The sequence below is a fragment of the Sardina pilchardus genome, chromosome 21, assembly GCF_963854185.1.
Source record: "Sardina pilchardus chromosome 21, fSarPil1.1, whole genome shotgun sequence".
Classification (NCBI taxonomy): Eukaryota; Metazoa; Chordata; class Actinopteri; order Clupeiformes; family Clupeidae; genus Sardina; species Sardina pilchardus.
This window is the reverse complement of record NC_085014.1, coordinates 10,688,087-10,703,935: the sequence shown is the minus strand read 5'-3', so window position 1 is coordinate 10,703,935 and position 15,849 is coordinate 10,688,087. Positions and strand designations below refer to the sequence as shown.

At 43.3% G+C, this 15,849-nt stretch overlaps 1 protein-coding gene across 1 annotated transcript in view; it reads left to right on the top strand.

The window, feature by feature from the left end:
- Positions 1–8,975: 8,975 nt before the first annotated feature.
- The window catches only part of LOC134068540 (sodium/hydrogen exchanger 2-like), an 11,516-nt gene continuing 4,642 nt past the window's right edge, over positions 8,976–15,849 (top strand). Inside the window, exons 1-7 of the mRNA XM_062524222.1 lie at positions 8,976–9,240; positions 9,759–10,225; positions 10,925–11,175; positions 11,916–12,133; positions 13,390–13,586; positions 14,268–14,360; positions 15,438–15,508. Coding sequence (XP_062380206.1) covers positions 8,976–9,240; positions 9,759–10,225; positions 10,925–11,175; positions 11,916–12,133; positions 13,390–13,586; positions 14,268–14,360; positions 15,438–15,508 — 1,562 coding nt within the window. The remainder of the gene's footprint in view (positions 9,241–9,758; positions 10,226–10,924; positions 11,176–11,915; positions 12,134–13,389; positions 13,587–14,267; positions 14,361–15,437; positions 15,509–15,849) is intronic.

Sequence of the window (15,849 nt, the reverse complement as noted above, 5' to 3'; positions counted from 1 at the left end):
ATATTGTGTGGCGGAATAACTCTTGGGAGCACTTAGACTCGGCGCAGTAGTATCCTCACTCCAAAGTGAAACTGAAAGTGCAAGAGTGATGATATTACTGCGCCGAGTCGAGTTTAAGGCCTTGCCCGTTTTAGTCTCTAGATGTTTGTGCTATGTATTGACAGGGGACGTCATAAACGGATTTATTGCTGATGTTGTAAACTGATTTATTCCTATACATTTATTTTCCTTTACTAGCGATCAAGAAAGCACAACAATTCCTATGCTTACATAGCATGACCACACAATCGCTTAATAGCCTATTTATTATGACCGCGTTTGCAAAGATTTTTTCTTCCGGATTGAAAAAAAAAGAAAAAAATCAGTCATTTTGTGTCAACTATTCCCAGGACACTGAAAGATCGGGCTGCACGAAACTTGGTGAGCATGCAGCCCCACAAGGATGACAGGGAACCATTGTATTTTGCTTTGATCCGTCGCACACCCTTTTGCTGCTTTTGGCAGTACAGCCCTGTGACCCACTTGATGATCCAAATAGGTAACATGAACCTTCCCAAGCACACATTTTGGGAGGCCCTGCAACTTCCAACTGTAATGTTCCTCTTCTTGCTCCCAAAGATGACAGACAACGCTTTCTCTTATAGAAGTAACTTGGCGTGTTTATTCAGCTCATGCATAATAACGTGCATATCAATCCGACTGCCAGTCTAACTTCCCGGCTTCCTGCCTGCTCTGTTTTCCTATCCCATAACTCCCTGTGTTCTTAAAGGTGTCTGCCCCCTAGTGCTGAACATCACACCAACCAGTTGAACAACTGATCAAGATGTACCAGGTGAGAAGTCAATGAGCAACTGTATGCAACTACATCTTCAATGGTCACTACATTCTCCATACCTGAGGCTACTTTACTCATTAATCTCTGGAATGACGCTGGTGCATTCTTCATACCATAAGGAAGGATGAGACAACAATAAAGGCCATGTGGTGTGACAAAGGCTGACACATCTTTAGCATGGTCTGATAAGGGAACCTGCCCGTACCCTTCAGTTTGAGGACATCTAGTTTGGACACAAATTCTGCTTTTCCTATCCGATCAATGCAACCCTCCAAGCGGGGAATATGGAGGGCATCGTCTTGGTTCCGAACGTCTATACAGAAATTAATAGACCCGTCAGACTTTGGAATTAGAACTACTGGTGAACTCCATTCATTTTGAGCAGGCTCAACTGCCCCAAGCTCAACCACATATGCCAACTCCTTCATAAGGGCCAGCTTACGGATACGAATATGGATGTTGGCAGTATAATTTATTTGCCTCAGGTGTACTGTGAAGTGGGTAAGACTGTTTAGTGGCAGGCTAGCACATACCATTGGCGTACACTAGCCTAGCACAAGCGAACTCTGCAACTAGAAGGACTGGATAAAATGTGCTGAAAACGGTCGCCACTGATAAATATCACTGTAGCTAACTTGGAAATGAGGTCCTATGTCCAAAAATCCGAACTACCCATTTAAAGCAACACTCTGCAGGCTGTATTTAGATGTTACTCTGATATTGTCAATATAAACTTCTCGTGCAAAACCCTACCCCTGGGTTTTCCTTATACCCAAAAGGCCCGACATGGGAGTTTCATGTGCCAGTCTCAGCACCTCCTCCTGAAAGCATGCTTGTAAGACCACTTCGGATAATACACCAGTCATCAGTGGCTGGACAACTAGGTGGTCACCACTTGGGCATCAGCACCCCATTATCAGTGTGAAATCCCTGGGCCATGTCCTAACTCTCCTCATAGTTAACAGACGCTTCTATTAGATATCACTTTCCTGTTCGCTAGCGAGAGAACAGAATTTGACAAAACCTAGAGAAGGGATTAAGCTGGGATTTTTTGGTTATCCTGGATAATTGAGCCTTGACTTGGTTTCACAAAACAGATGGCACATAAGACACCATTGGGGATTTATTTTTTCTAACATTTGAGCTAGGAGAACCAGAAAAGGGAGGAAAACTACTAGTTAACCTTGTAATTTTTATATCACTGGGCTTACTACAATTAGAAAAGAGGGTCCATGTTTTCCCGTCGTAACTCTCTACAATGGATGGGCTTTTTGATTGGTACTGTACACCAGTGTGCCACATGAGGGCTATGTAGGTGTAGGTGTAGAATGTTGGTGGGGGAGTTTTGCCATTAAAGGCTACCCGTCTCCTAACAGGCTAAGACAGTGTGTCCTGACAACTTCCAGCTTTGAATAACCCTTAACGGGAAGCTTGCTCTTGAAAGGAATTCTCACAGAACAGACTCAGGACCCAAACTAGCATCTCTACAAACATATTCCAATGTTAAAGTTGAGCACAGTAACAAAAAAGACAAACATCGAAACAAAAACATTGGAGATCACAAAGGCCAAAAAGGCAAAAACAGTTCAACAAACAACAAACAATGAGTCCAAAGCTCAGAAGTCAGAAGATAGACGTACTATCTGTAATCTGAAAATCACTAGAGGGACAAAGGAGACATAGGAGAAACACTGGGGGTAACACGCTGAGTCTGTAGGTCATGAATTGATGAGATCAGAAACAGACTGAGGAATGGAGAGTGCTTTTGTCAGTGAATAAACAAGCTTGAAACAGGAAACAGTTGAGACAGGAATGGAGCATCACATCTACTGCAGTGCGTACAGGCCGTGGACAGGACTGAGCTGATGGGCTGGAGGGAAGTCCCACTCAGCTACTGTCAAAGTAGACAAGTCCCCCTCTCGGCAGTCATCTTGGTAACGCACTTTGGGTAGTTATCACAGGCAGCTATTTTCCTGTTCAAGTGAATGGGGAGGCCTACAGGAAGGGGCGGTAATGGATATACTGTAGACAACTGCCATATTGCCGTTATGACCATGCCATAATAACACCATGTGATTCTATGGAATATTCTTTGAAACAGAAGAATTTAGAATGTGCAAATTTAACCTGAAGTAAATATGTCAGAGGCAATTCTAAATGAATGCTGACTGGCTGAAGCTAATTCTCCAAATCTTGATCCCTGTGAGATATTTCCCAACGTAAAGAAGTACCAAAAAGCACTTAGCAACAAAGGCACCATGACAAAGAAAAATACAGCGAATACAAGACATTTGGCAGTAGGCCTATAGTATAATATATATACTCTTTTAATCCTGTGATGGAAATTTAGTCTCTGCATTTATCCCAATCCTTGAATTAGTGAACACATACAGCACACAGTGAATACACACTAACCCGGAGCAGTGAGCTGCCTGCTCAACAGCGGCGCTCAGGGAGCAGAAAAAGGCAATACAAGGAATTTGGCAGAGACAAATACAGGCATCACAAGTTAACTGGCACAAGTGGCTGGCATGATGCGAAGAAGCACCACTTACAATGTAAGATGGAAATTATCAGCACAGTTGCTTTCTTTGACAACACTTAACCCACTTATCTGGCAACACCAACCTTTATATTTGAGAATGTACTTGTAGTACAATACCTGACCAGTAGAGGTCAGTGATTCAAGTGCAAATTACACTGGGTTTAGACGCAATAAACAAGAATAATGAATGTGTGTTTGACTACTTCTTGTGTTTAGGGGTGGCCTCCACTGCAGTTCTTCAGCCTCCAATATCTAAGATGTATGGGAGAATAGGACCTTACTTCTGACTAATGTTGAGCCTATGACTCAAATATAGGTTCATGAGGTGTCGTGGGCCTAACTTAACGAAACATCGGTGAATGAGGGTGCCCACTTGATAACTCCAATGACATGCTGTATACCGTATACTGCTGTGGGTTTGGCCATTTGTCTTGTGTTTGTGACCATTGGTTAACAGATTGGTGGTTAGCCTGCTTCTTTAAGTTAATTGTGGACAGGGGCTTCTTAATGTGTTTTTGCCTTGGATTTTGGCACAAGGGATTTTAACATCTAATCCTGTGTATTAATGTAAAGCTCAGTTCTGTTCTGGTCTGTTCTATTTCCCCAAACTCAACTTTTATGGGTGGGGTCAATTCAGGATGGCCGTAAACCACCTTCTGTAAACCAACTGTATACTACTGTCTACACTGTGCTATATACACTAGACTGCACTATATGTTGATGCACCACCTGTCTAAACTTTGTATATCACATTGTATTTTTCTGCTTTTTTGCACTTGTTAGATGGAAACTGTATTTTGTTGTCTTTACTAGTTTACCTGTACTGCATAATCAGTTGCCAGATTGTGTTGAATGATTTCCGCCCAATCACCCCGCCGTCTTCAGCAAAAAAACGCCCAACAACGTTTTTCTCATAGAACCATTTAACTCTAAATGTTATTTGCCCATCTACAGCTTATTTTCCCACACAGAACGATGTAAAAAGAAGCCCAATCTGGCAACACTGTGCATAATGACAATAAAGTTGAATCTAATCCAATCTAATCTTATCTTCCGACCAAAAATGTCTGCTTGTTTTAAGTCTCTCGCTCCTCCTTGCAGCTCCGAGCTGATCATTTTTTTATTTTTGCATGAACCACGTCCACTCCTGGACTCCATAATTTCTTGTAAAGTTTTGAATGTTTGAATGTTGCATTTGTGGGAGTAAGAGTTCAGTACTGGGGTACTTTCCCTTTAACTCACAGTCAGTCATGCCAATGTTCCGGTGTCACAGGTGTGTTCACTGCTCCAGTGAAAGGAGTCTACTTTTTTTTTTACCTTCATCACCTACAGCTGGGTGGCAGAGGCAGACATTGGTGTCACGCTGATGAGGAAGAGTGAGGCTGAGTGCTGGCTTGGGGATGGCAGGGCAAAGATAATGAGGACTATATATGCCTTCAACTCTGTGCTTCTGGAGCTAGAAGCAGGGGAAAGAGTGTTCATGCATCTCCCCATGGGATTCTAGGATGCAGCCAGCACTAAAAAAAAAAGAAAAAAGGTTTAAATTGTTGAAAACATTTTAAATTGTTGCGGTGTTGTGTGCTGCATGCATTTCCTGCCTATACACAGTTTTGGGCGCTCGTTTTTTTTGCTTAATTAGCCATACCGAATGTGTGCTTGATTTCATCTCATGTTCAGTGGTGGCCTTAATTGCAGCTCTACAACCATCATCAATGGAATCTAATGGCTTTCGGAGAATAGGGCCTTTTGACACAGAAATCACTTTGGTCCATGGCAAAGTTGAGGTTAGAGGTCAGTTCAAAATCAAGGGGATATTGAGAAGGTCGACGTCAAGGTCATTTTGGGTCCAAATCCAATAAAATGTCATATTCATATTCATACAACTGGAAGTTTCTGTTAATCTTGCTGCAATTATAGAAAGATGTATATGATGTTGGTGTGTTGAGCTTATTTCCAACTCCACTGAACCAATTAAAAAGGAGGGTCATAGTGTTGTGGTCAAGGTCATTCATTCAAGATGGAAACAGAGAGAAGTTGATTACCTATTTCATTAGAAGAGTAAGAGGAATTGGTGGGCAGGATTAAATGTGGGCTGGCAATGAATGGTAATGTAGTGAATTAACTTATCTGAAACGTCACCATCATACATTTCTGAGATGGGAGCAAAAAAATGGAGTGAGGCCTTGTTATTACAATGTTGTAAAGCATAAAATAGTTAAAAATGACAACAATGTTCTTCATCTCAATATCTTCTGGGACTTATATCAGCCTGAAAAATAGCTATTGTAGGCCTAGCTAGGTCTATAGAAATAGATAGTACAAGTGACAAAATGACCTTGACATTAATACTACAATACAATTCTCAATTCTAGTTAGCTATTTAATAAAACAACTCTGACATTTCTATTTGACATAATGATATGTTTGTGGCATATTGGGCCTCATAACCTTGATCATTAGGAACTTGACCCTTGACCTCTTCATGGACTGTAGGCCCTAACTCAGAAATGGACTCCAATTTGATAGAAAAAATGTAATATGCTATTCTTCTTCTTTGGCCGACTCCCATAGCATTCAAAGGGGTGTTTAAGTTTTATTAAATTACTTGTAGTGTTCTGCTGGTTCAGTTTGACAAAAACGTTATCATTTACCATTTGTTGTAGTGGTTTAGAAAACTTTGAGCTGTGATTTAGCAGTGATTTCGCAGATCTTTTGGTAGTGTTTCTAGTTGTTTTCTTTCCTTCTTTCCTTCTTTCTTTTGTCAGAAGAGTTCATATGTTAAAGCTAAACATTTTATGTTCTTGGTGTGGATTTTTCCCTTTGAATAAATGCAACACTGATTATACATTGTATATGCCAAGAAAACAGCCTTCAACTCAATGCACTCAGTGGCTCCTTATTTTACAGCAAGATGATCATTAAAAATGCAAAACAAATTTATATTATTTTTATTGGAGGCAGGCTGTGCACATTTGTAGTGCATTGCTGCCTCCCACTGTCAGTTAATGGAACTACCGAGGAGGCCTACGCTGTATGCCTGTCTTCTCACGCACCAACAGATCTCTGATTTTAGTAATAAAGATAACCCATCAATGATGGAAGATAATCTGTTTTATTTGTTTATTTATTTATTTGGTTGTTTGTCTATTTGTTAATTCATTTCATTATTTATTGTTTACATCAACGGGGTTCATTGTTTTTATTTTTTATGTTGATGTTATGTTACAGTGTCCTTTTTCCAGGGGTGGTGCATTGATTCTTTGTTAGGCTAACTGGGTGCAACTTCAAAGCGGTCGGTCTGGTTGATCTACTTTTTCTGGGGAAACATTTTAATCAAGCCCCCTCTCAGCAGTAAGGTAAGAGGCAAGAAACGTTAGTTGTGAAGTAAACGTTTACTGTCTATTTATAACAACTCATCCTGGTAACAAGACATCCTGGTTTTATTTGTCGGATAAATTAACAGACCAGTGACAAAGTAGGCTATAACCTTAGCCACTTGATTTGACCTTCCTGAAGACTGTCATAAGTCAGACAGGACGTTTAAAATGATATGGCAACATTAGTTAAGTTTGAGTTAAACAAAATGTTTCAATACTAAGATAGTCAGGTAATGATTTATCAGTACATGCACTTAACATTTTCATAGTGTAACTTAACATGCAATCAGTTCAGAGAACTGAAGTTATGTAGGCTAACGTTAAGGTAGGCTACAGTAAGTTAGCTGTTGCGAATAATTTAATTATTTGTCATGAATTAATTACCTGACAGCTGAATGGAAGTTGTTTGTATTTACAGGCACATGCAACGTTTTTCATTCAATCCGATGTCTTTGGAAGTGTTTGAATTACTTGCCTTAGCAAACGTCAGCTGGATAGCTAACTACTTTATGAAGTGATGCTAACGTTAAGTGTGGTTAAATTGCTAACCTGGTGAACATGTAGAACTATCCTCATGGGATTGGTCAGTTACGTGGGGTTGCCACTGTCAGTTATTTCATGCCTTATAATGTTCTCTGGGCTACAATACAGTTTTTTTTCCAATTGCTTACACACAATTTTTCAAACCGAGTTCTTTTTTTTAAAAATTAAGCACAGGTATCCAAATGCCACACTCAGTTTGCATAATTCCTAGATTCTTTGCAAAATGAAACACTTCAGTCAAAACAAACACACTTCAGTCAAAAAAATACTTCAGTCAAAACATATACACATATTTGTAAAAATGCTATTAGTTGTCATTTAACAAACACAGTCCTCAATGATCAGACACTATCGCAGCCAGTTTCACACTGCAGTGATAAATGCAAAACGCATTTGTAAAAAGAAAAATTAGGAAATAGCATGTGCTAGATTTTTGCCCAGGCATTGGTATGTAAGGGATCATTTAGATGTCCAAAAAATAGTGACAAACCCACAACATTCTTCATGATTAGTTCGACATAGGGAAAGTGTACATAAATAGGTCTGTAAACTTGCACTTGCACTGTACAACACTGAAGACTGCTGTAGACTGAATATTTCAAGTATCTCTTTCAATACTTACAGTATTTCTAACCATAATCAGTTACAGTAATCAGCCAACAATGAAATCAATTGAACAAATAAAATCTGTAGACAAACAAAAACAAGCAACAAGACTGTTTAGCACGCCTGAGTAATGCGTTTTCAAATTTGCACATGTGTGCTTACACACCTGGTGGATGTGATTATCCAATTCGTTCATTAGTGTAGTCATTGGTGATCCAGGGCTTTGTAATGACAAGGAAGTAACCTCACAATCCTTATCTGTGTCTAAGGTGTGGAAATGTGTGTAGAGTTTTACAAATCACTGTGTGTAATGTTTTGCAAAAAGGGTGAAGCAGACATTGTGTGTAATGTTGTGCAAATCTGTGGAGGTGTTTTGCTCCTTGGAGTAAAATTTAGCTAATTGTGTGAAAAAAAATATTTTAGAGTGTAAACAATCGTAATAAACTGTAACATAAGAGAGCCTAAATACCAGATTTAATGAAGGCATGTACATGTCAAGACCAACTTCAGTGGTTTAGGACCAATGCAAAATTTGGGTAGCTTTATTTCAGCATACACTTTTCCATACACTGCCCATTAGAGTAGTTTAACCCCTCATCTCCCTCGTCATGCAATAGTTGCTCTTTATCATGACGTTTAACACAGTCAGCTATATTAAACCTCTCTATTCTCATGCCTCTGTTCCCCAGTTCCCCCTGCACATCCGAGCTGCGCCTCTGTGTTGTTGTGAGCGGATGAATAGAGGCCTGGGAGAGAGCGCCTCTGTGCTAGCTCAGGGATTCCAGGGCACATCACAGGCCGTTAGCTTCCATCGGAGTCGCTGCTGCTACTGCTGCCGCTACCGCTGCTGTCGACAGAGCCGTGTGGAGCAGGGAAGTGGTCAAACTGAGCCGGGAAAGGAAAGATCAACTGTGTGTGTTTTTTTTTTACCCCTCTGCCTCTGTCTCCTCTAGTCTGTTTCACGTCTCCCCCCTCTCTTTCTCTCTCCCTCCATCCCTCCCTCTGACTCCCTTTGCTCTTGCCTTGCGTGCTCTCGTCACCTCTGTCCCTTTGTTGTCCTGGATACACCATGTGGAACACTTTCTGGAGCACCAGTACCCTCCTGGGACTTGGTCATCTCTGGCTGTTCGTCCTCGTCCCCTTTCTGGCATTGCCACGGACGTTTGCTTCTCCTCACGGACCTGTAGCTTCAAAGGGAAACAGCAGCGAGTTGGGCCCTCTTGCTCCTGGTTATCATGCTGAGACTTTTCAGGTGTTCAATGTGGACTACAGCCATGTGCAGGTGCCCTTTGAGATTGTGCTGTGGATTATGCTGGCTTCCTTGGCTAAACTGGGTAAGTTTGTTTTTCTTTATGTTTTCGTTTGAAAAACAATTGCTCTGTAGAAGGCAATTTTCCTGAAACCCCCTATAATAATACTATAGTAATAGGTATTGATCATCAAGACTGAAACCCTTGGTTTTGTGCCACTTGCAGTCCATGGGATGTTGAAGAAGTCCATGCTATGTGTAAGACATTTTGTTGCCACCAGTTGTAAATTAATCCAGAAATGAAGTGATAAAGTATAGAATCTCGTATGAAAACTGGAGTTGAGGAGCATAGTCAAGAACCTGCTATTTCATACAGTACATACAGTAATTTCCCGCATATAAGCCGCCTTGTGTATAAACCGCAGGACAGTGTTTTATGTAAGTTGAAAGAGACAAAACCATATTAACACCATATTAACTGCCCCCCTGTATAAACCTCATAGCTGAAGAAATTTAGCAAAATCAATGTATAAGCCGCGGCTAATGGTCGGGAAATTACGGGTAGTCAACAAATGAGAGGAAACGGTTGTGTTGTTTTCCCAGGGTTCCACTGGTCAGGTCGCCTCCCCGCCGTCATGCCCGAGAGCTGCCTGCTCATCGTGGTGGGCCTTCTGGTGGGCGGGGCCATCTACGGCGTCCGCCACACGCCCCCTCCGACCCTGAGCGCCGACGCCTTCTTCCTGTTCCTGTTGCCGCCAATCGTGCTGGACGCTGGCTACTTCCTGCCGGGCAGGCTGTTCTTCGAGAACCTGGGCACCATCCTGCTGTACGCAGTGGCGGGCACGCTGTGGAACGCGCTGGGCATCGGGTTCTCGCTGCGCGGCCTGTGCCTGGTGGTGCCCGGGCAGGCGCTGCAGGGCCTCTCGCTGTTCCACTGTCTGCAGTTCGGCAGCCTGATCGCCGCCGTCGACCCCGTGGCCGTGCTGTCCGTGTTCGAGGAGATCCACGTCAACGAGCAGCTGCACATCCTCGTGTTTGGAGAGTCGCTGCTCAATGATGCCGTCGCCGTGGTAAGGGAGTGAGATGTGGGTTGATCCAAGTAAAGAAGATGGTTTGCTAACCTGTTCTCTGATTGGAATGTGCATTTCTTGAAGGACCTGAGTAGTTTAATTAAGTTATACAGTATGTGTATGTGTGTGGACAAGTATCGTTCCTTCATCGTTTCAATCACAGAAATTCGCTACTTGCACTAAAGGCTCTAATACGCTCATTTGTTTTCCGGCGGAACCAGGTGTGTTTGAACCTGCCACTATTGCTAATGTAACTAATTAGTGTCTACACAGACCCGCTTGAGTCAGAGCAGTAGATAAAACACTCGTGGCGACACTCCGATAGACCTCCATAGGAAAAAATGGCAGCGCTTTTTCAGGCTATTTCCTCGTTATGGGACTTTTGGAACTATTAACAGCCAATTTCTTGGTCAGTAGTCAATGAGTTAATTGATTACACCCTCCAGCATCCTGAAGTACATCCCACCCTCCTGCGATTTAGCCATTCAGCGCAGGTTTTTTGGAACTATTGATCGTGTGGCAACATCAAAGAGTGTCGCAACTCTCTCTTTCTATGGCTCTGGGTTGAGTGTTGCACCCAGTAACAAATGAGTGTATTAGAGCCTTTAGTGCAAGTAGCGAATTGACCCCCTGATCTGACCTCTGATGTCTCAGTCCCATATCTCTTGTCCCTTGTCCACTCCACTGCTCCTCTCCCAGGTGACGTATAAGCTGTTTGAGTCGTTCCTGCGCATGCCGTCTCTGAGCGGCATGGACGTGCTGGTGGGGGCCTTCCAGGTGCTGCTGGTGGGCGCGGGCGGCGTGGTGGTGGGCGTCTTCTTCGGCCTGGTGGCGGCGCTGGTCACCCGCTTCACCGCCCGCGCGCAAGTCATCGCGCCGCTCTTCGTCTTCCTCTTCAGCTACCTGTCCTACCTCACCTCCGAGATGCTGCACATCTCCGGAATCATGGCGTGAGTTGTGGGTGGTTGGTTGGCTGTCTTGGCGATGTGTGTGTGTGTGGTTAAGCGATTGTTATATGATTGATAGGGAAACGTTTTCATTTATTTATTCATTTCGCAGACAAAAAGTTTTCATCCAAAGTGACTTACATATGTCAATTCTATTAAAAGGGACTACATTATAGTGTACTCTATTATTTATCTTTTACATTATGTTCTATTTTAAGGGAATACACTTGTGCCTTGCGTCTATTTGTCTGTGTATTTGTAAGTTGTATTTGTACAGTAAGACCTATGCCCAATTGCTGCTGTAAGACGTTAAGGAGAAATCCGGTTGAGTTTATGTGAAAACTCGCCAGATTTCTCCTTTAGCATTTCCCTTTGGTGGATGTACTGAATGAAGTACCCCATCTATCTAAAAAAATTATATTATAAGAATAGACAGTCTAGGGGGCGCTGTGGCGCAGCAGGCTACAGTGCTCGTACCATATACGGTTCCGAGTGCCCACGGGGACCCAGGTTCGAATCCGGCCTGCGGTCATGTCCCGATCCCATGTCCATGTCATGATCTCTCCCACTTGTTTCCTATCTACCTCTTGACCTGTCCTATAATAATAGAGGCAAAAAAATAAATAAATATTTTATTAAATATATAAATATAATATTTTATTCCTTAAAAAAATAAATAAATAAAGAATAGAAAGACTAAAGGGGAAAATGTTGTGTCTTGCTCTGTCCCCTTGATTGTGCAGCATCATGTCGTGTGCGGTGAGCATGAAGCAGTACGTGGAGGCCAACATCTCGGAGAAGTCGCACACCACCATCAAGTACTTCCTGAAGATGTGGAGCAGCGTGAGCGAGACGCTCATCTTCATCTTCCTCGGCGTGTCCACCATCCAGGACAAGCACATGTGGAACTGGCCCTTCGTCACCGCCACACTCTTCCTCTGCCTGGCCTGGCGCGCCGTGGGTGGGTAAGAGGGGGGTGGCTCTGGTCTTCTGCCCACTCTGTGTGTGTGTGTGTGTGTGTGTGTGTGTGTGTGTGTGTGTGTGGGTAAGAGGGGGGTGGCAGGATCCTTCTCTGACTGGACGGACGTGTCCCAGCTCTTGTGTGTGTGTGTGTGTGTGTAGGTAGTACAGGTTCCTGCTCTGACTGGACGGAGTCGGACACGTCCCAGCTCTTGTGTGTGTGTGTGTGTGTGTGTGTGTGTGTAGGTAGTACAGGTTCCTGCTCTGACTGGACGGAGTCGGACGCGTCCCAGCTCTTATGCACACAACACCACCACCACACCAACACAGCTGTCTCTACTCTACGCCCTCGGAGCTATTATGGACATAGTCACTGATAAAAGACATAGCTTGGGGGCTTTCTTGTGCTGTGAAATCAGTAGCCAGCAGTACACACACAGTGTGACTGTGTTACCTAATCAGAAAACTTTCCCTCTGTTTTGTCTCGGTTATATATTATACGTATGCAAAAAAAAATGTTTTTCCCTGTTCCTCTTTCACTGGTTCACTCTCTCTGCCTCAGTCTTGCTTTCTAATGTGCCTGATAAGTATGACTGTTCAGTTTGCAAAATTGCCAAAGCATTTGAAAGGAAGTCTTAGTGATGATCATTAATAATAGTAAATATGAAATAAATGGCTCAAATGCTCAGACAAATAGATGAACAGCAGCAGAACAACAGTTCTTTATTCATTGATTTATTTTTTAATGCTTTTTTTGTATTTTATTATGTCTTTGATGACATTCTGATCCATATTTTGCATCTCCTAGTGCTGTTACTGACGCCTGTATAATGCCTGCACACTGCAGTGAGGATATGGAGCTCTGTTCAACTGCAGTGAGGGCACAACTTGGCCTCTCTAGGGAGCCAGGTCTGCGTTCGCCTTCCACCTTGTTCTATTTCCAGGTGGTGCTCACTGACTTTGAAAACTGCTGTCTTCTTGATCACCGGCCCTATTTATTATTATTTTTTTAAGTATATTTTTTGGGCTTTTTGCCTTTGTTTGTATAGGACAGTAGAGAGAGACAGGAAGTAAGCGGGAGAGAGAGATGGGGTGGGACTGGGAAATGGCCGCAGGTCGGACTCGAACCTGGGTCCCCGTGGGCACTCGGACCCGTATATGGCACGAGCGCTGTAGCCTGTTGAGCCACAGCGCCCCCCTCACCTGCCCTATTTCAGGTGTGACTGGCTGTCTTCTTGCTCACCTGCCCTATTTCAGGTGTGCTGCTCCTGACGGCGGTGATCAACAAGGTGCGCCGCAAGACCGTGACGTTCAGGGACCAGTTCATCATCGCCTACGGTGGCCTGCGAGGGGCAATCTGTTTCTCGCTGGTGTTCCTGATGGACGACTTTCCCATGAAGAAGCTTCTCATAACCACCACCATCACCGTCATCCTCTTCACCGTGTTTGTGCTGGTGAGCCATCTTTATGTTTTTATATTTATGTTCAAGGTCAAGTCAAGGTTAGATTTATTGCCATATAGTGTAAGATACACAATAGGAATTCTTTACAGCCATTTCACGTATGGGTATGGTTGACAAAACAGGCATTAAACGGACATGAGACATGACAATAGTGACAATAGATGCTGAGGTAGTAATGTCGATAGTGCTGATGATATGCATCATGCATATGTTTTTATGTTTTTTTCATTCGGGCTGTTTCAGTTGCATCCAAAGGTGTTCATAGGGAGAGAGAGGCTACTATTGTATGCTTAACACTACATCTCAGCCAGCAGGGGAGATAATCTGATTGTGTGTTGCCTAGTGTTAACAGACATGCACGTGTGTGGCTGTGTGTGTGTGTGAGTGAGAGTCTGTTTGGGAAATTAGAGAGGGTGTGTCTTTGGGTAATCTGATTGTGCATTTATACGTGGCTGTGTGTGTGTGTGTGTGTGTGTGTGTGTGTGTGTGGTTGTATCTTTGAGTAATCTGATTGTCCATGTGTGTGTGCGTATGCATGCCTGCCCCCTGCACTCTCTCTATCCCTCTGTGTGTGTGTGTGTGTGTGTGTGTGTGTGTGTGTGTGTGTGTGTGTGTGTGTGTGTGTGTGTGTGTGTGTGTGTGCGTGTGCATGTGTGTGTGTGTGTGTGTTAGGGTATGACTATTAAGCCTCTTGTTGAGCTACTGGAGGTGAGGAAGAGGAGTGATGTAGATCTGCCCTCTCTAGGGGAAGAGATACACTGCAGGGTGAGTGACCACACCACACCTCCACACCACAACCACATACCCCCACCACACCATACCCCATAACCCCACACCATACCCACATCCCCCGACACCACCATACCCATACCCACACCACACCCACATACCCTCACACCACCACACCACAATACTACCCACACACACACTCCCCCATACCCCCACAACACACACCAAACCTACACCACCATACCCACACACCCACACCACCATACCCACCTCCTCATACCCACATCACATCTGAAATACCATAATGAAGGAATATTCCATAACATGTATATTGTATAAGCACTTCAGAACAGTCAAGGTATCACAGCATAACATAGTCCATCTGTTTGACACTAAATATACAGAACACTGAAAATGCAATATTATATGTGACCATTCACAGCGAAATCAGTCGTTTTACGCACATCGTTATTTTGAGAAAATCAACAATAACAAACTTCCGGGTTAAAATGTTGAATTTCACGTTTTCGCATAATTCGGCGGTATACAGTCTACAGTTTCATATCGTGAACGCATTTCACTGAAAAACCTACGTTTTGACTGTTAAACCCGGCGAAGATTCAACACATTTGCTGTCATTCCCGTTGTGCACGCGCCGCTTAAACAGGTGATTTCTCCTCTTCTGGCATATCATGACAGGAGAACCATGTCAACTTTGGATGCGGTTATCTTAGCGATAGTTTGTGTAATACCCTCGATATACATATCGTTGGAAAGCTTAGTTTATGGCCGTTCACGTGAGCACAATAACTTAATTTACTACATTTTACCGAAACGACTGGTTCCGCTTTACAGGGTCACATATGTTCACACATTTTTTATAAACTGTATGCTGTTTATACGTGAGCTGGTCAGTGACTTATTACATAGTTCAGGTTGTTTTAGACACTTCTCTCTGCCTCTGTCCTGCAAGCACACACACACACACACACACACACACACACACACACACACACACACACACACACACACACACACACACACACACACACACACACACACACATAACCAAACACACTTTCTGTTTCATTTCCTGTTCTCTGTTTCTGGTAGGTTTTGGACCACCTGATGGCCGGGATTGAGGAAGTGGTCGGCTACTCGGGTCAGCACCACTGGAAGGACAAGTAAGAGCTCAAAGAGCCCTCTCGCGCGTCGTCAGCTTTGTTAAATCACACAATCTCTCACATCATCTGAGATAAAAAAAAAAGAAAAGGTTTTCACATCTGATAAAGACATCCAGCCTAGTTTCACATACCAAGGAAGAAAGGAAAAAAAAGAAACGTCTCTTTCCTTTACTGATGAGTAATTGAAAGCAAGAGAATTGCCCTTCCGGGCTCCGTGGATCCATGTGATTCTATCACAGGATTATTGTCAGGGGATGGGAGATCTGTAGAACAAACAGGCTTCTCTCTTTTTTTCTCTCTCTCATCATCGTCTCTCGTCGCCGTCGTCGTCGTCGTCGCGT